This window comes from Eleutherodactylus coqui, chromosome 7 (assembly GCF_035609145.1).
Source record: "Eleutherodactylus coqui strain aEleCoq1 chromosome 7, aEleCoq1.hap1, whole genome shotgun sequence".
In the NCBI taxonomy this organism is placed as follows: domain Eukaryota; kingdom Metazoa; phylum Chordata; class Amphibia; order Anura; family Eleutherodactylidae; genus Eleutherodactylus; species Eleutherodactylus coqui.
Window position 1 is genome coordinate 47,201,024 of NC_089843.1, and position 22,922 is coordinate 47,223,945.

The following is a 22,922-nucleotide window of genomic DNA, read 5'->3' on the forward strand; positions in this document are numbered from 1 at the left end:
CCAGCTACGCTTTACTGCTGGCTTCGCCATTTGCTTTCCTTAATTGGGAAAAAAAATACCTACTCTGCCAGAGTTATAATAACTCTGCTACCCTCACGTTCTGTGACACATAAGCAGGGACACAGCACAGTTATTAAACTTAGATAATTCATTCACTAGAGGCAGTGGGGCCTTTCGTTTTCCAAAAAGGGCAAAAATTATATTTGGCCTGCAGTCTTGCGCCAATTTATTTCCTGCCTGTGAAATCAAATCACTGGTAATACAGCATGCTGAGGGGTAGGGGTAGGCCTAGAGGACGTGGACGCGGCCGAGGACGCGGAGGGCCAAGTCAGGGTGTGGGCACAGGCCAAGCTCCTGATCCAGGTGTGTCGCAGCCGACTGCTGCGCGATTAGGAGAGAGGCACGTTTCTGGCGTCCCCACATTCATCGCCCAATTAATGGGTCCACGCGGGAGACGGTTATTAGAAAATGAGCAGTGTGAGCAGGTCCTGTCCTGGATGGCAGAAAGTGCTTCGAGCAACCTATCGTCTACCCGCAGTTCTGCGCCGTCCACTGCTGCCAATCCGAATCCTCTGTCTGCTGCTCCTCCTTCCTCCCAGCCTCCTCACTCCACTACAATAACACCTGCTCAGGAGCGGGAGCACTCCCAGGAACTGTTCTCGGGCCCCTGCTTAGATTGGGCAGCAGCGGTTCCTCTCCCACCAGAGGAGTTTATCGTCACTGATGCCCAACCATTCGAAAGTTCCCGGGGTCCGGGGGAAGAGGCTGGGGACTTCCGCCAACTGTCTCAACAACTTTCTGTGGGTGAGGAGGACGATGACGATCAGACACAGTTGTCTTGCAGTGAGGTAGTAGTAAGGGCAGTAAGTCCCAGGGAGCAGCGCACAGAGGATTCGGAGGAAGAGCAGCAGGACGATGAGGTGACTGACCCCACCTGGTGTGCAACGCTTACTCAGGAGGACAGGTCTTCAGAGGGGGAGTCAAGGGCATCAGCAGGGCAGGTTGCAAGAGGCAGTGCAGTGGCCAGGGGTAGAGGCAGGGCCAGACCGAATAATCCACCAAGTGTTTCCCAAAGCGCCCCCTCGCGCCATGCCACCCTGCGGAGGCCGAGGTGCTCTAAGGTCTGGCAGTTTTTCACAGAGACGCCTGACGACCAACGAACAGTGGTGTGCAACCTTTGTCGCGCAAAGCTCAGCCGGGGAGCCAACACCAACAGCCTCACCACCACCACCATGCGCAGACATATGCTGGCCAAGCACCCCGCAAGGTGGGACAAAGGCCGTTCACCGCCTCCGGTTTGCACCCCTGCCTCTCCCCCTGTGCCCCAACCTGCCACTGAGATGCAACCCCCCTCTCAGGACACAGGCACTACCGCCTCATGGCCTGCACCCACACCCTCATCTCCGCTGTCCTCGGCCCCATCCAGCAGTGTAGTTCAGCGCACCGTTCAGCCGTCGCTTGCGCAAGTGTTCGAGCGCAAGCGCAAGTACGCCGCCACGCACCCGCACGCTCAAACGTTAACCGTCCGCATCGCAAAATTCATCAGCCTTGAGATGCTGCCGTATAGGGTTGTGGAAACGGAGTCCTTCAAAAGTATCATGGAGGCGGCGGCCCCGCGCTACTCAGTTCCCAGTCGCCACTACTTTTCCCGATGTGCCGTCCCAGCCCTGCACGACCACGTCTCCCGCAACATTGTGCGCGCCCTCACCAACGCGGTTACTGCCACGGTCCACTTAACTACGGACACGTGGACAAGCACAGGCGGGCAGGGCCACTACATCTCCCTGACGGCACATTGGGTGAATTTAGTGGAGGCTGGGACAGAGTCAGAGCCTGGGACCGCTCACGTCCTACCCACCCCCAGAATTGCGGGCCCCAGCTCGGTGCTGGTATCTGCGGAGGTGTATGCTTCCTCCACTAAAGCACCCTCCTCCTCCTCCTCCTCCTCCTCTGTCTCACAATCAAGATGTGTTAGCAGCAGCATGTCGCCAGCAGTCGGTGTCGCGCGGTGTGGCAGCACAGCGGTGGGCAAGCGTCAGCAGGCCGTGCTGAAACTACTCAGCTTAGGCGATAAGAGGCACACGGCCCACGAACTGCTGCAGGGTCTGACAGAGCAGACCGACCGCTGGCTTTCGCCGCTGAGCCTCCAACCGGGCATGGTCGTGTGTGACAACGGCCGTAACCTGGTGGCGGCTCTGCAGCTCGGCAGCCTCACGCACGTGCCATGCCTGGCCCACGTCTTTAATTTGGTGGTTCAGCGGTTTCTGAAAAGCTACCCACGCTTGTCAGACCTGCTCGTAAAGGCGCGCCGGCTCTGCGCACATTTCCGCAAGTCCCACACGGACGCTGCCACCCTGCGCACCCTGCAACATCACTTTAAGCTGCCAGTGCACCGACTGCTGTGCGACGTGCCCACACGGTGGAACTCTACGCTCCACATGTTGGCCAGGCTCTATGAACAGCGTAGAGCTATAGTCGAATACCAACTCCAACATGGGCGGCGCAGTGGGAGTCAGCCTCCTCAATTCCTTTCAGAAGAGTGGGCCTGGTTGGCAGACATCTGCCATGTCCTTGGTAATTTTGAGGAGTCTACCCAGGTGGTGAGCGGCGATGCTACAATCATTAGCGTCACCATTCCTCTGCTATGCATCTTGAGAAATTCCCTGCAAACCATAAAGGCAGCTGCTTTGCGCTCGGAAACGGGGGCGGGGGAAGACAGTATGCCGCTGGATAGTCAGGGCACCCTCCTGTCTATTTCTCAGCGCATACAGGAGGAGGAGGAGGAGCATGAGGAGGATGAGGAGGAGGGGGAAGAGACAGCTTGGCCCGCTGCTGACGGTACACCGGCTGATTGCCTGTCATCCTTTCAGCGTGTATGGCCTGAGGAGGAGGAGGAGGAGGAGGAGGATCCTGATAGTGATCTTCCTAGTGAAGACAGCCATGTGTTGCGTACAGGTACCCTGGCACACATGGCTGACTTCATGTTAGGATGCCTTTCTCGTGACCCTCGCGTTGCACGCATTCTGGCCACGACGGATTACTGGGTGTACACACTGCTCGATCCACGGTATAAGGAGAACCTGCCCACTCTGATTCCCGAAGAGGAAAGGGGTTCGAGAGTGTTGCTATACCACAGGACCCTTGCGGACAAGCTGATGGTAAAATTCCCAGCCGACAGCGCTAGTGGCAGAAGGCGCAGTACCGAGGGCAAGGTAGCAGGGGATGTGCGTAGATCGAGCAGCATGTACATCCCAGGCAGTGCAACAGTCTTTAAGGGCCTGGCCAGCTTTATGGCTCCCCACCAAGACTGTGTCACCGCTCCCCAGTCACGGCTGAGTCGGCGGGAGCACTGTAAAAGGATGGTGAGGGAGTACGTAGCGGATCGCACGACCATCCTTGGTGACGCCTCTGCCCCCTACAACTACTGGGTGTCGAAGCTGGACATGTGGCCTGAACTAGCGCTGTATGCCCTGGAGGTGCTTGCTTGTCCTGCGGCTAGCGTCTTGTCGGAGAGGGTGTTTAGTGCGGCTGGGGGAATCATCACAGATAAGCGTAGCCGCTTGTCAACCGACAGTGCCGACAGGCTAACACTCATCAAGATGAACAAAGGCTGGATTTCCCCAGACTTCTGTTCTCCACCAGCGGACAGCAGCGATACGTAAGCAATACGTAGGCTGCACCCGCGGATGGAAGCTACGTTCTCTCTCACCATCCAAAACGGGGACATTTCTGCTTCATCAATCTGTGTCTAATATTCCTCCTCCTCCTCCTCCTGCTCCTCCTCCTGAAACCTCACGTAATCACGCTGAACGGGCAATTTTTCTTAGGGCCACAAGGCTCACTCAAATAATTTTTCAGAACAATTTTTATAAGTTTCAATGCGCTTAAAAGCATTGGAACTTTCACTTGAACCAATTTTTCGTTACACTGGGCTGCCTCCAGGCCTAGTTACCATTTAAGCCACATTAACCAAAGCGATTAATGGGTTTCACCTGCCCTCTTGGCTGGCCATGGCCAATTTTTGGGATGTACATTAGTACTGTTGATACAGCAATTTTTGGGGGCCCTCGCCTACAGTGTAATCAAATTAATTTTTAGCCCACCTGCATTACAGCTGACGTTACCTCAGCTGTGTTGGGCAATGCAATGGGATATTTTTATGTACCGCCGGTGGGTTCCAGGGAGCCACCCATGCTGTAGGTGCACACTGAGTTTTTAATACATCTGTACACTTCTAAAGAACCCGTCTGACTGGGCCATGCAGTGTGGGCCGAAGCCCACCTGTATTACGCACGACATTACTACCTCAGCTGTGTTGGGCAATGCAATGGGATATTTCTATGTACCGCCGGTGGCTTCCTGGCACCCACCCAGGCAGTGGGTCCACAGGGAGTTTAACCTACATGTGTCCACTTGTAAAGAACCCGTCTGACTGGGCCATGCAGTGTGGGCCGAAGCCCACCTGTATTACGCACGACATTACTACCTCAGCTGTGTTGGGCAATGCAATGGGATATTTCTATGTACCGCCGGTGGCTTCCTGGCACCCACCCAGGCAGTGGGTCCACAGGGAGTTTAACCTACATGTGTCCACTTGTAAAGAACCCCAGTCTGACTGGGGCATGCAGTGTGGGCCGAAGCCCACCTGCATTAAGCACGACATTACTACCTCAGCTGTGTTGGGCAATGCAATGGGATATTTCTATGTACCGCCGGTGGCTTCCTGGCACCCACCCAGGCAGTGGGTCCACAGGGAGTTTAACCTACATGTGTCCACTTGTAAAGAACCCCAGTCTGACTGGGGCATGCAGTGTGGGCCGAAGCCCACCTGCATTAAGCACGACATTACTACCTCAGCTGTGTTGGGCAATGCAATGGGATATTTTTATGTACCGCCGGTGGGTTCCAGGGAGCCACCCATGCTGTAGGTGCACACTGAGTTTTTAATACATCTGTACACTTCTAAAGAACCCGTCTGACTGGGCCATGCAGTGTGGGCCGAAGCCCACCTGTATTACGCACGACATTACTACCTCAGCTGTGTTGGGCAATGCAATGGGATATTTCTATGTACCGCCGGTGGCTTCCTGGCACCCACCTAGGCAGTGGGTCCACAGGGAGTTTAACCTACATGTGTCCACTTGTAAAGAACCCCAGTCTGACTGGGGCATGCAGTGTGGGCCGAAGCCCACCTGCATTAAGCACGACATTACTACCTCAGCTGTGTTGGGCAATGCAATGGGATATTTTTATGTACCGCCGGTGGGTTCCAGGGAGCCACCCATGCTGTAGGTGCACACTGAGTTTTTAATACATCTGTACACTTCTAAAGAACCCGTCTGACTGGGCCATGCAGTGTGGGCCGAAGCCCACCTGTATTACGCACGACATTACTACCTCAGCTGTGTTGGGCAATGCAATGGGATATTTCTATGTACCGCCGGTGGCTTCCTGGCACCCACCTAGGCAGTGGGTCCACAGGGAGTTTAACCTACATGTGTCCACTTGTAAAGAACCCCAGTCTGACTGGGGCATGCAGTGTGGGCCGAAACCCACCTGCATTAACCCTTTCCAGTCCACTGTGTGACCTGTGAAGACATTAGGGTTTAAGGCTGTACAGCTCCGTTGTTGGTAGACGTCCGTCGGGGTTCTCTTACTGTATATTGCCAGCCTCTCTGCTGTCGGAGCCTATCCTACGTGTCACCTCATGCAGTACTGGCTTTAGCCAGCATATAGCGCCGTTGTATAACGGCAGAAAAAGAGTAAGCCCCCTAGGAAAACCATATACAAATTGGATTGGAAAGGGTTAAGCACAACATTACTACCTCAGCTGTGTTGGGCAATGCAATGGGATATTTCTGTGTACCGCCGGTGGGTTCCAGGGAGCCACCCATGCTGTGGGTCGACAGGGACTTCACAATAGGGAGTTGTACCTGCCTGTGTCTATGAATTAAAAAGCCCGGTCTGACTGGGGCATGCAGACACCTTGACAGAATGAATAGTGTGTGGCACATAGGTTCCCCATTGCTATGCCCACGTGTGCAGCTCCTGATGGCGGTGGCACAGGATTCTATTTCTCATTGCTTCTGTACAGCATTGTGGGCTATCGCTCCGCCACTTTTAAAGAGGGTCGCTGCCTAGCCGTGCCAACCTCTGCAGTGTGTGCCTGCGGTCCCTCGTCATGGCAGACGCAATTCTAAATAGACATGAGCGTGGTGTGGCATGAGGGCAGCTGAAGGCTGCCCAGGGACACTTTGGTGTGCGCTGTGGGGGGGGAGGGGGGGCGGTTGGGCAGCATGTAACTCAGGAGAAGTGGCAGTGGAGTGTCATGCAGGCAGTGATTGTGCTTTGTTGGAGGTAGTGTGGTGCTTAGCAAAGGTATGCCATGCTAATGAGCGCTTTTCAGAAGTAAAAGTTGTTGGGAGGGGGGGGGGCCCACTCTTGCCGCTATTGTGGCTTAATAGTGGGACCTGTGAACTTAGGATGCAGCCCAACATGTAGCCCCTCGCCTGCCCTATCCGTCACTGTGTCATTCCCATCACTTTCCTGAATTGCCCAGATTTTCACACATGAAAACCTTAGCGAGCATCGGCGAAATACAAAAATGCTCTGGTCGCCCATTGACTTCAATGGGGTTCGTTGTTCGAAACGAACCCTCGAGCATCACGGGAAGTTCGTTACGAATAACGAACACCCGAACATTTTGGTGTTCGCTCATCTCTATTAAAAACAGATCTGTTAAATGGACATCAAGAACAGAACCAACCCATTGAGTATAAGGTAAACAATAATAACTGGAAGTGTCCTTTCTATTTCATTTACATTTTTTTTTTCACTGAAAAAATAGTGCAACCGTCTGCACTGTTATTTCTATTTCAAAAGCACAAATCAAACAGAACAGAGGCAAACTGAGTCAAACTGAGGGATTTCAGTTCCCATTGATATTAATAGTAGCTAAAATGGAACCATTGTTTTTCCTTTGGCTGTTCCTCAGACAGAAAAGCTAAATGGAAAACCAAAGAGCAGATATGAACAAGGCCTAATAATGTCTATGCATGCCCATGCCGTAATAATGCCCCCTCCCACCCCACTCATTAACACTCCCTTTTATGCAGTATAATAAAAGAAAACTGACTATACTCATCTATTTCACTCTTGTTGCTGCTTCAGTCCAGGCTGCTGCAGTTCCCTGCCCATTTTTCAGTAGCGTGATCACTTACTTGCTGCAGTCAAGCCCTGGCCCCAGCATTGCTACAGTTGTGGCCAGTGATTGGCCACAGCGATCACAGCTTAGACAGCACCTGATCATGCTGATCAAAAGTTAGAAAGACCTGAACAGCGTGAACTAGAGAGGCAAGGGGAGTGAAAGGGCGAGTATAGACTGCTTTTTAAATTTTACTTTACTCACAGCCTCTTCTGCGGGTCATGTCTCCTGCCTCCTAAGACAGCAGGACAGCCCTCAAAATCTAAGACCCTTCCGACTAATCCAGGATAGTTAGGAAGCATATTCCATGGCTGTGTGTCAAAAACATTTGTATTTAAAGCAGAAATTATCGAGGTAATCATAAGCTGGATAGGTTAATGTCTCAACTCTAAAAGTTGATAGACAAGATGATGTGAGATACAGGATGGATGGTGTATGATGGCGCAGTAGTGACAGGCAGGAGCAGAGGCAATTTAATGCAGCAAATAAAACAAAGATATTAATTACAGTTCATCTGTTCCAACAAGATTCACTGCTTATAGTCAATTTGCCTATTCCTGTCGACTACACACAGAAGATGAGAGGCTTAGTGATAAGTCGTCAAATTTGGTAGGCGAAGATCGCCCACCTACTTAGGCCTCAATAGGGTACTCCAGGCTATGCGGGTGGGCTTCTCCATCCATATAAACTTTGTGAGCAAGGAAGATAATTGTCTGAAAAAAAGGTCTAGTGATATGAATGGGTAAGGCTTGGAGGGTAGATAATATTCTGGGAAGGACATTCATTTTGAATATTGAACATCTGCCAAACCAGAGAAAAGGCCCTTAGTCCAGGAAGTTAGGTCCTTTTTAATGTTATTTAAAAGGCTCTAATAGTTGGCAGCGTATACGTCGGAGGTGTCCGCCGTTAGGTGGATCCCCAATGTTTTCTGTGGCCTATCAAAAGGAATCTTTTAGCTCAGTGCCCAGGGAGTGAGACAGGGATACATTGAGCACAGCAGATTTTGGTAATTAATTTTGAAATTCGATAGCATTGAATAGTGACAAAGTTCGTTTAGGAGGTTAGGGAGAGAGACCCTAGGAGATGAGAGAAAGAACAGCAGATCATCCACATATGTAACTACCTTGTACATGGAGCCCCCCCAACTGTATTCCCCCAATGTTGGTATTGGAACGTATATAGCCGAGGAGGCGCTCCTGGCACAAGATAAAGAGAAGAGGAGAAAAAGGGCATCCCTGATGTGTACCATTGGAAAGGGGGGGTAAACTGCCTTTTAGCTTTAACCGAGGCTGAGGGGGATGAATATAAGCTAGTGATCTAGTTCATCATGTTATGGCCTAGTCCTATGTGGCATAGAGTTTCTTGCAGGAAGACCCAATCAATTCTATTGAATGCTTTGTCAGTGTCCATGGAAATAAGGCATATGGGAAGGGATGTTTTTTTTGCCTAATAGATGAGGTTAATGGCTTTCATAGTGTTGTCGCATGCCTCCCTCAGTGGCGCAAAAACCTACCTGGTCCCCATGTATAGCATAGTGGAGAAGTGGGCAATAAGAAGAGTTTTAGATCTATGTTTAGCAGGGAAATGGGCCGATAACTCTGACACAGGGAATGATCCTTCCTCTCTTTCAGGATTACTGTAATAAATGGTTTCGGGCTATCCCTTGGTGGACTGGTACCTGATGTAAGAAAGTTAAAGGCCCAGAGGAAATGAGGGGACCTTTTAGGGTGGAAGTGAGTTCCTCTTGTAAGATGGGAGATTTTAGTGATTGGATTGCTTCCTGTGAGAGATGGGGAAACCCTGACTTAAGGAGATAAGATTGAATTAGTAAAGTACACGCTGAGCGGTTCTGCATTGACAGTGGTGTGGAAAGGTTATATAAAGATTCATAGTAATCATGGAATGTCTCAGCAATCTGTTGTGGCAAATGCAGACTGCAGCCAGAAGGGGAAGAAATGTGTGGGATGTAGGAGCGGGTCCTCTCCTTTCTTAATGCACAGGCCAAAATATGCCTGGGTTTATTGCTGTACCCATAAAAGTGTCTTCTACATTTTGCTAGAAAGCCTTTGGAACGTGACATATAAAGTGAGCGTACCTGTTCCTGTACCTGTTCCCTCAATTGTATTAGCTCAAAACCTCCCCCGTGTCTAGAGTTTGCTTGTGTGTTGATTCGAGGGTCTGCATACGCCCTAAAAGGATTTTGAGTTGGGCACTACATTCTTTCATAATTCTGGAACCAATATTGATGAGGGAACCCTGGATAACACACTTATGTGCCTCCCAAACTGAAAGTTGGGCGGTCTCTGAGGATAAGTTGTTGTTAACATGTTCCTCTAGGGAGTTTTGTATCTCATTGTCTTCTATGAGAGATTCATTAAGGTGCCAGTGCCAGGTCCTGTGCTGTAGAGAAGGGAAAGACAGTTAGAGAGAGATGAGAGCATGGTTTGAGAATATGTTGTTAATATGTGCTGATGTGATGGGAGGAAGACTTGAACCAGGAAATAATCTATCCTAGAATATGAATTGTGTGGGCAGGAAAATGTGTAATCTTTAGTGGAGGGATGGATGGATCTCCAAGCATCTACCAATTGATGTTGATATAACGTCTTGTGGAACGTACAGTCTGTGGATGCAGGCCAACTACTGGCCACCCTGGTTTTAAAAAGATGTTTAGGTTGCCCCCGCCTTCTAGTATAAGGATGCCCTCCCAGAATTCCTACAGATCCTCCAAGGCCCCCCCAAGGAAGGAAACTTGAGCAGAGTTGGGGAGGTAGAGTGAAGCCAAGGTGACTGCAGTGTTTGCTAGCCTACCCTTGATCAAAAGGTATCTACCAGCACCATCCTCCTGTGTGTTCACATGCTCCCAGGGGGTGGAGCCAGCAATGAGGATGGGGACTCCTTTGGCTTTGGAAACAGGACAGGTACGGTGGTAGACATCTGGAAAATGAACATCCTTCAGCTTGAAAATAGAATTTGCTCTGAAGTGGGTTTCTTGAACAAAAGTGTCTGATGACCCTCTGCATGTGTAAGGTTAGTCTAGAAACATCCGGTAGAATACATATCTCTGAACCCCTGAAATTAACCAGACCTCTTTCCCAGCCACAACGTTGGATGTCACTCTGACAAATAGCATCCCTTGGATAATTAGGGTTACGCTTCCATTGTGCCCCCAAGGGGTGGACTCTATCTGGCTCTATTATCCTATCCTTGGGTCTGTTTGGGAGTTTGTTAAAGATGGAGATAACATAGTCATGGAGGGCATCTGGCAGAATGTCCTCAGACAGGCCTTTGATCTTTGTTACGGCGGCCCATATTTTCGACTTCTTCAAGGTGCAGTGTAAAGTCTCGCATCTGGAACCTGTGGTTATCTAACGATTAAGCTAGCTGCTGCAAGTCTAGAGATGTAGCCGTAAATGTCTGTTTCAGGGTTAGAATGCAAGCTGTAAGGGAATGGACTGATTGATTGATTGACTGCTTGAATCACTGTAGCTTGTTTTTCCGCAATGCGACAAATCTGGTGTTCCAGGTCTGTCTTAGTTGGCAAGGCGCTGACCATTTTCCACAATTCCTGCAAAGTGTGAGTCAGGCCGGAGGGGACACTGTGAAGTGGGACATTTGTCATCTGTAAATCAGGGCAGGAAAAGCTGCTGGGACCTGTAGTGTCTTAGATTTTAGTGCTCTCATGTTCCCCCTGTGCAGAGGAGGGTGTTTGACACCATTCTGCTTGGATTGTGGTGCTGCAGCTTGTTGTGACCCACAGGGAGAGCAAACATGATGTCTCCTGGCACCATTATGGAGGAGAAGGACTGAGTAATGGTCTCCCTGCATTCTGGTAAGCTCAGTGGGAAGGGTGTTGCTATATGTATGTCCCTTTCCCTTCCTTCTACACTCTGTAGCACCACCATTGTGCTGGTTGCTATGGGCAGTGAGGATGCTACAGCTATGTGTAGTCTGCTGCAGCAGGACTCTCACTTACTCCCTCGATAGGGGAAAGTGTCGGACGCCGTGCTGACACAGCAGCTGGCTACAGCAGGGGATTCACTACCGATGAGGTAAGACTAGGTCTCTTCTGGAGAGAACTGGCATTCTGGACAGTCTGTTGTGAGCCCTGGGTTGAAGGATGTGGAGTGCTCCCAACAGGTACATTCACGTGGTCCCTCGGTTCCATGTTAGGCAAGCAGCGGGGAGAAGAGGCAGCTGGGCTGTGGAGGAACTGGCTCATTGGGGTGTCCATGGCTGGTGGGGAACTTCCTTTCCTTTTCTCACCTTTTTCCACAGCACTGTGCAGAGGATTAGGTAGTTCTCTGGGTTTCTGCCTGGGATTGCAGTTTGTGGGTCCAGAGCCCCTTCTCTTTGCTTCTTGGTGCCACCATGCCGAAGCCACACCGCTCGTACCATAGGTTTTTATCTCACTCTCAAGCAGTCTTTTGCATGTGGACTTACTGCTCAAAAAGATACACATTTTGTCATCTTTTCTGCTAACCCTGGAAAACAGAAGCGCAATCTCTAATGCAAATGGCCCCGCCACCCGTGTGGGACCATCTCACAGTCTCTTTGGTGGCAACATAGGCATGGTATAATTCTTATTCAACACAACAGTATATAGAATAACAGTTTCTCTGAGTTGCAAGGTATCTGTTCTCTCAAGGATACAAGGATTAACAAACGAAGCTCTCTCAAACCTTAATTCCCACAACTTTCTCAGTTTCAGCCCATTTTCTCTGTGGTTCAACTCAGCCTACCTTCTTTTCTGCTGCTTTCTCTTTCCCACTTGTTGGCTCTCCTCCTTCCTCATGAGAACTCTTATAACGTGGTTACAAGCTCTTTGAATCTGACTACAATTTCACTTTACTTCACAAGAACTTGACTCTAGTTTCTCAACACCAGTCTTCTTCTTTCTCGATTCCGACTCACTGGTACCCTCATTATCACAGTCAGATCATGGTAGATCTCTGACTGCACTCTGCTTACACTCAATCTCTCTCTCCTTTTCATGTATGGGAACATCCTCTCCTGTTGCTCTCCATGACTAACTCTCTAGTTTGTTCCATTTCACTACCTTTAGCTGAAATCAGGTTAAGAGTAACTCAAGCATTCCGTTTCATATAATCAAGCAAATATATGGACACTACAACACCCAATTGTGTAAAGTATGATAATTTCTGCAATATAATGTCTACTGAGTTACTGCCTGAAAATCATCCCTGGTTTGTGCAAAACATAAAAAAACATATACTCACCTGTCCGCCATTGTCGGGGCTCAGGTGAGAATTCTTTGTTTGGTCCCCGGCAATGTAGTGTAGTTCTTTGCAGGGGATTCCTTGGATGTGAAACTCCTGGATGCTGTCACATCCAGGAGTTTCACCCTGTGGTCAATGGGGCCGGCTTCAGCAGCGGCGGCCCTATTGACAACATATAGAAAAGAACGATATCCTTTGCTACAGCTGTGACTGAGGATTTATTCATCTCTGTGGGGAGTCCCCTCATCAATGAATACTGTGACAGCACTGTCACAGTATTCAGTGACAAGGGGACTTCACGCGGGACTGAAGAATTCCCCTGCCACAGCTTATTTTTAAAGCCCTTTCTCGAAAATCACTGCAGGGGTTACCAGCAGCCCATTGCTTTCAATGGGGCTTCCGGCAGCAGCTGTGGTCCCACTGAATGCAATAGGAGAACATTGCTATCCTTTGCCACAGCTGTCACAGTGTTCAGTGATGAGGGGACTCCCCGCAGATAGGAAGAAATCTGTCACAGCTGTGGCAGGGGATTCTTTACTTCCTGCGGAGAGTTTCCTTGTCACTGAACACTGTGACAGTGCTGTCACAATGTTCAGTGATGAGGGGACTTCCCGTGGGGAATATTGACACACACCATGGACCTATGGTGCACGCATGTCCTGTGATTTGCAGGTACATGTGTTTGCACGCCTGTAAAACACAGACATGTGAACACACCATAGCAAACCAATGGTTCTAATAGACGCATGGTTTTGTGCGCACCTATGTAGGCACACGCACATGTGAATGCACCCTTATAGTCACGTTAAAATGTTTAAAAATAAGTATAGAAAATGTCAATAAAATCATTATTTTCTTTTAGTAGACATTACTAATGACCAATGGCTTCTTTTATTGCTCTGCTATGATATTTATGCACTGTATTGTGAAGTGCTATGAATTGTTCTGCTGTGAAGAGACAAATTAATTAAAGCTGCTGCAGCTGGTTTCAACTGAAATCCTTTTACCCAGAGATGGCGATTCCATTGAGCTGACATCCCCCAAGTTGTCACAACTCATCTCTTCACACTCTCCCTTTTCTGCCGTTACTCACAATGTGTTCTGTGGTCACCTTTGTGCCTCAAAAAGTAATAATTCCCATGTAGTGCCTACCACAAGAAATGTCTCCGTTGTATCCAACATTTCGTCTACCTTTTGCTCCAAAATAGTAACAATTATCTTTTTTGTGCCCCCGTAAAGCAATAATATTGCATCTGCATTCCCACAAAGTACCCCTCTGTGCCCCCAAAGTAATTAACCTCTCTATGAACCTGCCACAGTGCAATTGTGGCCCCCTGTGGCCACCTATATAACTGCAACCCTCTGTAACACCTCCACAAACTAATCATGCATCCCCTATGTTTCCCACAGCATAACTGTAGGTCTCTGTGTTCACGCACAATGTAACTATGCTCCCTTTGTGCCATCTGTAGCTAGGTCCTTGCAGTGCTGTATGTATACTTTACCTCCTCTCTCTGCTTTCTCCAGTGTCTTAGAGCTCTAATAAAGATGGAGACAGGATGGGAGGAAGACAACACATACACAAGACTACAGCGTTGTGCCAGCCCCAGTGCAAATAATGAAGTTGCATAGCATATCTAGGCGATGCACTCTCTGACTGGAGTTATTCACTGTTGCCATCTTTTCTATCTGTCCCAGATCTCCATGAATTCTTTCATTCACAATTTGTCACAATTTTGCATCACATACTTCTTTGGCTCCTTGCTTTTCTAACAGCCCACCAACATTTTTCCAACTTGCACAAACTCTACAACCTGCTGGTACCCCTAATTCAGAAATAGTCCACACAGACTGCAACTTAGAAAACAATAGTGCCAGATAGCAAGTACACCTAAAAATAATAGTTTCAAACAGATAGTACCCTATGTTGTGCCAAAGACAGTAAAAGTGCCATCTTTTCTATGATACAGAGCAATAGTAATCTTCACAGTGTCCCACATAATATTAATTGTCCGTAGTGCCCCACACACTAATATTACCTTCTTTGTGCATTTACACAGTCATAATACCACTTTTGTGCCTCAACATAGTTATAATGACCACTGTTGTGCTCATTACAGGCTATGGCCCTTATAATACCTTTTAATAATAACTGTTTTATGTTGCCTTAAAAGTAATAATACACCTAAGGGTCCTTAAATGCTTCCTTAAAAGTTATAGTGCCCCCAAAATGCCACATTAAAAGATATAGTAATCTCAAGGAGCCCTTTAAATGTAATAGCACCGCAAAATAAAAACATGCCTTAAAGAAAATAAATCTTCTATTTATCAAACCTTGATGACTGCATAGTCTTTTCTTAGACCTGCACAGCTAGCTTGATACAATGACATCATCGTGCCGATTACATCAGTGTGCTAACATCTTTTTCATGCTTCAGCCTACCGGTGAGTAGTATGGCAAGGAACTTATGGCTCCCAGCTCTACCATACCTTTCTATGGTAGCATCTCTCTGTGAACATCAATACAGTTTAGTGGGGCTCATCGGTGAACCCAGTATCCCTGGTAGGCACCACCATGTCAGTGAGCCCATGGCCATCATATTCCTTGCCCTCTGACTGTGCCTAGACTTTATCATGCAGTGCAAACTAAAGCAGCCTAACACAGTGCACAATAACATTAATAAAAAGTGATTTTCAATACCTTCGAGAAACTTTTCTCTTTAGTAATTCAATGCATTTGTTTCCTCTCCTCAGGTGACTGATTTTGAAGTATTTTAAGCTCAACTAAGAGTGGAACTCAGACGGCAAAACAAAACACACTGAGATTTCCTCCACTGAAGAAATGTTTTTGTACAGTCAGGTAATACAGATTCAGCACTGTGGTGGACTTTCAGTAAGCCAGCCACAATTGAGCTAAAACGTAAGTACACCTTTAAATGTAAGCTTAAAATGTTCAGTATTCACTTTTTATTATTTGTTTTTTTCTCTTTATTCAGTTCTTTCTTTTTCCTTTTTGTTGAGTATTATTGACTTAAATGTAATAATCTAAACAGTTGATACAACCGCCCTGTTGGTAAAGCTTTTAGGTCTCATTCAAAAATTTTCTTAGTGCTGTAACCAACACATGAAATAAAAAAACATACATTAAAAAAATATATATAGATTTAGGTTTTTGGGGTAAGTAGTAGTGATTCCCACCAGTTACTTAATCATTGCATGTTAACTCAATGAAGTTGTATCCAAAAAATTTTCTATTTTTATACTTTAAAATGACACTTTTGTATCACTCTAACACCTTATCGCCTGGTTTTCATTTTTCTTTTCTGGCTTTTGTTTTTGTTTATCTGTTTTACTCGTTTTTAATGAAAGTGAAATATTTGATTTTTTTTACCTGGCTTAGAGTAAATCTACGTAATCTGATATCAAATTAAAATCTGTGTACTAAAATCACACATTAATTGTGCATAGTACCAGCTATAGATAATAGTAAGGCATAAAACAGAGCAGTATGATTTTTTGCAGAACTACAGTCAATTTGGTTGTGATTTTCTACATAGAAATCATTGGATTTTAGGTAGAGAGATAATTTCTCAATCCTATTATAATATTGCCACAAATAAGTCCATGTTTTTTGTTTTTCTATGACTTTGGTAGGTAGACCATACATAGGGAAGTAATTATCATAGGTTATTATGGTTCAACCTGTGCCATGGAATATAATAATATTAAAAAGTAAGCTATTATTTTTAAAGTCTTAAATACATGTTCACAGCACACTTCCCAATCCTATGTATGACAGCATTAAATTATCAAGTTCTAAAATAATAATTTCTGCAACATTTGTCCAACTTGTAAGAGCCCCTGTAAATGCTAAAAGGTTTGATCTTAAGCAATGTCTTTGATATTAACGTAAATTTTATATTTATTTTAAAAAAATTGTTCAGGAATTCGTATTTTTTCATGTTCCGTTAGGAAAAATAAGTATATTAATTAGTCACCTTCTAATTGCATGTCAACTCTATGAAGTTGTCATTTTGGAGTCCAAAAATTAAAAGTAAATTGTTGTATGTCTGTAATATATTGCCTGATCAATTCTGAAATATTATAGCATTTTATGATCTCAATAGATGGAAAACATAGAAATTTTTTTTACAAATTGAAAATGTTATAATTCTGATATTTGAGACACACAGCAGTATAGGTTTTTGTACAGTGAGTATAGGGGAAGTATGTACTGTGGTTCACTTTTAGTGGAGCCAGTGTTCTAGAACTAAAACGTAAGTATGCTTTTATATGTAACTTTTATGTTTTTCCATTTTCTTGTAGAATTCATGTCTTGTTTTCTTTTATGACTTTTGCTTTTGTTTAGCAGTTTTCCCTATTCTTGATAAAGTTGAATTATTTGATTATTTTACCTGACTTTTAGTGAATCTAGGAAATCTGTCTTAGAAAATTAAAATCTGTATACCAGAAATAACAACTAACTTGCATGGTATCAGCTCCAGTTAACAGTAAGGCACAAAACTTAACCCACAGCTGTATGAGTTTTTGCAGAAGTGAGCCTAACATGATTGTGACTTTCCACATAGAAGTCATATCTTGTTAGATAAAGATATATTCTTTTCAAACACATTATAGTATTACCAAAAATAAGTCCATGTTTTTTCTTCTTCTATGATTTTGAAAAGTCTACGTTATATAGGGATGTAAATACAATAAGTTATTACGGTTTGATTTGTACCATAAAATAAGATGGAGGTAAAACTTAAGCAATGCCCCATATTAGTTTCTATTATTTTAAGTATTACACCTATGTCCACAGCACACTTATCAATTGTATGATTAATTGATTATTAAATATATCAACTTCTAAAACGATAGTTACCCATGCCGTGATATGTAACATTTAGTCTACTTACAATAACCCCTTTAAAGTTTAAAATGTTTGATCTTAATTGACGTATTTTTAAAAAAAAGCTCACGTATTCTTATACCCAAGAAAATTATATTGTTTTATGTAACAATATGAAAAATGGGCATATCAAATAGTCACCTAATAATTGCATGTCAACTCAATGAAGTCATATCCAAAATTGTGACATTAGTCTAAAAATTAAAAATAAATGTTTGTATGTCTGCAACAAATAACTATCATGAATGTTATATCAGTTTATGATTTCAATAAATAGAAAACAGAAGAAAATGTTTTAAAAATTAAACATGTCATAATGTGATATATGAGACACAGAGCTGTATAGGTTTTTGTACAGTGAGTATAGGGGAAGTATTTACTGTGGTACACTTTTAGTGGAGCCAGTGTTCTAGAACTAAAACGTAAGTATGCTTTTATATGTAACGTTTATCCTTTTCAGTTTTCTTGTAGAATTCATTTTTTGTTTTCTTTTATGACTTTTGCTTTTGTTTATCTGTTTTACCTATTCTTGATAAAAGTAAAGTATTTGATTATTTTACCTAATGATCAGTGAATCTAGATAATCTGTCTTAAAATTAAAATCTGTATACCAGCAATAACAACAAACTTCCATGGTAACAGCTCTAGTTAACAGTAAGGCAAAATCTTTACCCACAGCTGTATGAGTTTTTGCAGAAGTGAGCCTAATGTGATTGTGACTTTCCACATAGAAGTTATGGCTTGTTAGATAGAGATATATTCTTTGCAAACACATTAGGGTATTACCAAAAATAAATCCATGTTTTTTCTTTTCTTATGATTTTGAAAAGTATACATTGTATGGGGAAGTAAATACAATAAGTTAATACAGTTTAATTTGTGCCATGAAATAAGATGAAGTTAAAAATTAAGCAATGCCCCATATTAGTTTCTATTATTTTAAGTATTAAACCTATCTCCACAGCACACTTATCAATTTCATATTTAATTGATTAATAAATGTATCAAATTCTAAAACAATAGTTACCCATGCCGTGATATGTAACGTTTATCAAACCTATACTCCTTTAAAGTTTAAAATGTTTGATCTTAATTGACATCTTTAACATTAAAGTAGGATTATTACATGTATTTTAAAAAAAAGTTCACATATTCTTATACCCAAGAAAATTATATTGTTTTATGTAACAATATGAAAAATGGACATATCAAATAGTCACCTAATAATTGCATGTCAACTCAATGAAGCCATATCCAAAATGATAACATTAGTCTAAAAATGTAAATTAATTTTTGTAAGTCTACAGCGCATAATTATCATGAAATGTTACATCAGTTTATGATTTTAATAAATAGAAAAGACAGATGAAAAAGTTTTAAAAATTAAGCATGTTATCATGGTGACATATGAGACACAGAGCAGTATAGGTTTTTGTACAATGAGTATAGGGGAAGTATTTACTGTGGTACACTTTTAGTGGAGCCAGTGTTCTAGAACTAAAACGTAAGTATGCTTTTAAATCTAACTTTTATCCTTTTCAGTTTTCTTGTAAAATTCATATTTTGTTTTCTTTTATGACTTTTTCTTTTGTTTATCTATCTTACCTATTCTTGATAAAAGTAAAGTATTTGATTATTTTACCTAACATTCAATGAATCTAGATAATCTGTCTTAAAATTAAAATCTGTATACCAGCAATAACAACTAACTTCCATGGTATCAGCTCTAGTTAACAGTAAGGCACAAATCTTTACCCACAGCTGTATGAGTTTTTGCAGAAGTGAGCCTAATGTGATTGTGACTTTCCACATAGAAGTCATGGCTCGTTAGATAAAAATATATTTTTTCAAACACATTATACTATAACCAAAAATAAGTCCATGTTTTTTCTTCTTCTATGATTTTGAAAAGTATACATTATAAAGGGAAGTAAATACAGTAAGTTATTATGGTTTGATTTGTGCCATGAAATAAGATGGAGTTAAAAATTAAGCAATGCCCCATATTTGTTTCTGTTATTTTAAGTATTAAACCTATCTCCACAGCACACTTATCAATTTCATATTTAATTGATTACTAAATGTATCAAATTCTAAAACAATAGTTACCCATGCCGTGATATGTAACATTTATCAAACCTATACCCCTTTAAAGTTTAAAATGTTTGATCTTAATTGACGTCTTTAACATTAAAGTAGGATTATTACATGTATTTTAAAAAAGCTCACATATTCTTATACCTAAGAAAATTATATTGTTTTATGTAACAATATGAAAAATGGGCATATCAAATAGTCACCTAATAATTGCATGTCAACTCAAGGAAGTCATATCCAAAATGATAACATTAGTCTAAAAATGTAAATTATTTTTTGTATGTCTGCAGCGCATAATTCTCATGAAATGTTATATCAGTTTATGATTTCAATACATAGAAAACACAGATGAAAAAGTTTTAAAAATTAAACATGTTATCATTGTGATATATGAGACCCCCAGCAGTACAGGTTTTTGTACAGTGAGTATAGGGGAAGTATTTACTGTGGTACACTTTTAGTGGAGCCAGTGTTCTAGAACTAAAACGTAAGTATGCTTTTATATGTAACTTTTATCCTTTTCAGTTTTCTTGTAGAATTCATATTTTGTTTTCTTTTATGATTTTTTCTTTTGTTTATTTGTCTTACCTATTCTTGATAAAAGTAAAGTATTTGATTATTTTACCTAATGTTCAGTGAATCCAGATAATCTGTCTTAAAATTAAGCTCTGTATACCAGAAATAACAACTAACTTCCATGGTATCAGCTCTAGTTAACAGTAAGGCAAAATCTTTACCCACAGCTGTATGAGTTTTTGCAGAAGTGAGCCTAATGTGATTGTGACTTTCCACATAGAAGTCATGGCTTGTTAGATAAAAATATATTTTTTCAAACACATTATACTATAACCAAAAACAAGTCCATGTTTTTTCTTCTTCTATGATTTTGAAAAGTATACATTATAAAGGGAAGTAAATACAGTAAGTTATTATGGTTTGATTTGTGCCATGAAATAAGATGGAGGTAAAAATTAAGCAATGCCCCATATTTATTTTTATTATTTTAAGTATTAAACATATCTCCACAGCACACTTATCAATTTTATATTTAATTGATTATTAAATGTATCAAATTCTAAAACAATAGTTACCCATGCCGTGATATGTAACGTTTATCAAACTTATACCCCTTTAAAGTTTAAAATGTTTGATCTTAATTTACATCTTTAACATTAAAGTAGCATTATTACATGTATTTAAAAAAAGCTCACATATTCTTATACCCAAGAAAATTATATTGTTTTATGTAACAATATGAAAAATGGACATATCAAATAGTCACCTAATAATTGCATGTCAACTTAATGAAGCCATATCCAAAATTATGACATTAGTCTAAACATTAAAAATAAATGTTTGTATGTCTGCAGCGCATAATTATCATGAATGTTATATCAGTTTATGATTTTAATAAATAGAAAACACAGATGAACATGTTTTAAAAATTAAACATGTTATCATTGTGATATATGAGACACAGAGCAGTATAGGTTTTTGTATAGTGAGTATAGGGGAAGTATTTACTGTGGTACACTTTTAGTGGAGCCAGTGTTCTAGAACTAAAACGTAAGTATGCTTTTAAATCTAACTTTTATCCTTTTCAGTTTTCTTGTAGAATTCATTCTTTGTTTTCTTTTATGATTTTTGCTTTAGCTTATCTGTTTTACCGATTCTTGATAAAAGTAAAGTATTTGATTATTTTACCTAACATTCAGTGAATCTAGATAATCTGTCTTAAAATTAAAATCTGTATACCAGAAATAACAACTAACTTGCATGGTATCAGCTCCAGTTAACAGTAAGGCACAAATCTTTACCCACAGCTCTATGGGTTTTTGCAGCAGTAAGCGCAACATGATTGTGACTTTCCACATAGAAGTCATGGCTTGTTAGATAGAGATATATTCTTTTCAAACACATTATAGTATTACAAAAAACAAGTCCATATTTTTTCTTCCTCTATAATTTTGGAAGGTATACTTTCTATAGGGAAGTAAATACAATAAGTTATTACGGTTTAATAAATTACAATTAAGCAATGCCCCACATTTATTTTTATTATTGTAAGCATTAAACCTATGTCCACAGCACACTTATCAATTTTATGATTGATTGATTATTAAATTTATCAAATTTTAAGACAATTGTTACCCATGCCCTGGCATGGAACATTTATCAAACTTACTATAACTCCTTTAAAATGAGACCCCCAGCAGTACAGGTTTTTGTACAGTGAGTATAGGGGAAGTATCTACTGTGGTTCACTTTTAGTGGAGCCAGTGTTCTAGAACTAAAACGTAAGTATGCTTTTAAATGTAACTTTAATCTTGGCAATTTTTCTCAAATGATTCATTTTTGCTTTCTTTAATGATTTTTGCTTTTGTTTATCTAGTTTAATTGTTCTTGAAAAAGGTGAAGTATTTGATTATTTAACTGACTTTAAGCGAATCTGGGTAATATGTCTTAAAATTGAAAGCTGTATACAAAAAATGCACAATGAACTTGCATAGCACAAGGTGTAGGTAACAGTAAGGCATAAAACGTTACACACAGCTGTGCATATCAGTTTTTGCAGAAGTAACTTTGACTTGATTGTGATTTTCCCCATAGGAAGACTGGCATAGAATGTAGAGAAATATTTTTTCATACACATTATAGTATTCCCAAAAATAAGTCCATGTCTTTTCTTCTTCTATGATTTTGAAAAGTATTCTTTGCATAGGGAGATGTCTACAAAAAGTTATTGTGCTTTAATTTGGGCCATAAAATTAGGTGGAGTTAAAAAGTAAGTAATGTCCCACATTTATTTATATTACTCTAAGCATTAAACATATGCCCACAGCACAGTTATAGAATTTATTATTGATTTATTACAACATTTATCAAATTCTAATACAATAGATACCCATGCTGTGACATGTAACATTTATCCAACTTTTAATAACCTGCTCTTGCTAAAACAAAAAAAAATTTTTTTTTTTTTATCATGTTTGAGCAAATTTAAGTAATTTGACTCATAATTAAAAATATGTATCTCAAAAACCATAAAAACCTTGCATTGTACCAAATTTTTATAGTAGTAAGCCACAAAACCCACAGTCGCATGGGCTTTTGCATGGTAAGTAATGTTAACTTTTTTTTTTATCATTTTTCACTTTTTTTTTTCATTTTTCATACCAATCATGGCGTAGTAAGCAGAGATGTTATATTTTTTAACCATATTATAGTTTTACCATGCTTTTTTCCTTCTATGTATTTGGCAAGTATCTATTAACTATAATATGTTCTTAGAAATGTAAATGCATAGAATAATGCAGTACAATAATAGTGCATGTGTAGGGCTTACAACAAGACTGTAGCTTTATTTTGAATTCAAGTTAGCTAATTATTTTATGAATATATAAATATACACTATTTAAAAAAATAAGAACATACAAGAACTTCAGAAAATATTTAACATACTCTAATA

General features: G+C 41.8%; 1 gene segment (V, D, J or C); it reads left to right on the plus strand.

Moving 5' to 3' along the window:
- Positions 1-22,922, plus strand: part of LOC136572418 (Ig kappa chain V-IV region S107B-like) — a 653,599-nt gene that overhangs the window by 627,113 nt on the left and 3,564 nt on the right. Inside the window, 1 exon segment of the V gene segment in view lies at positions 20,981-21,019. Within this exon segment, the coding sequence occupies positions 20,981-21,019 (39 nt within the window).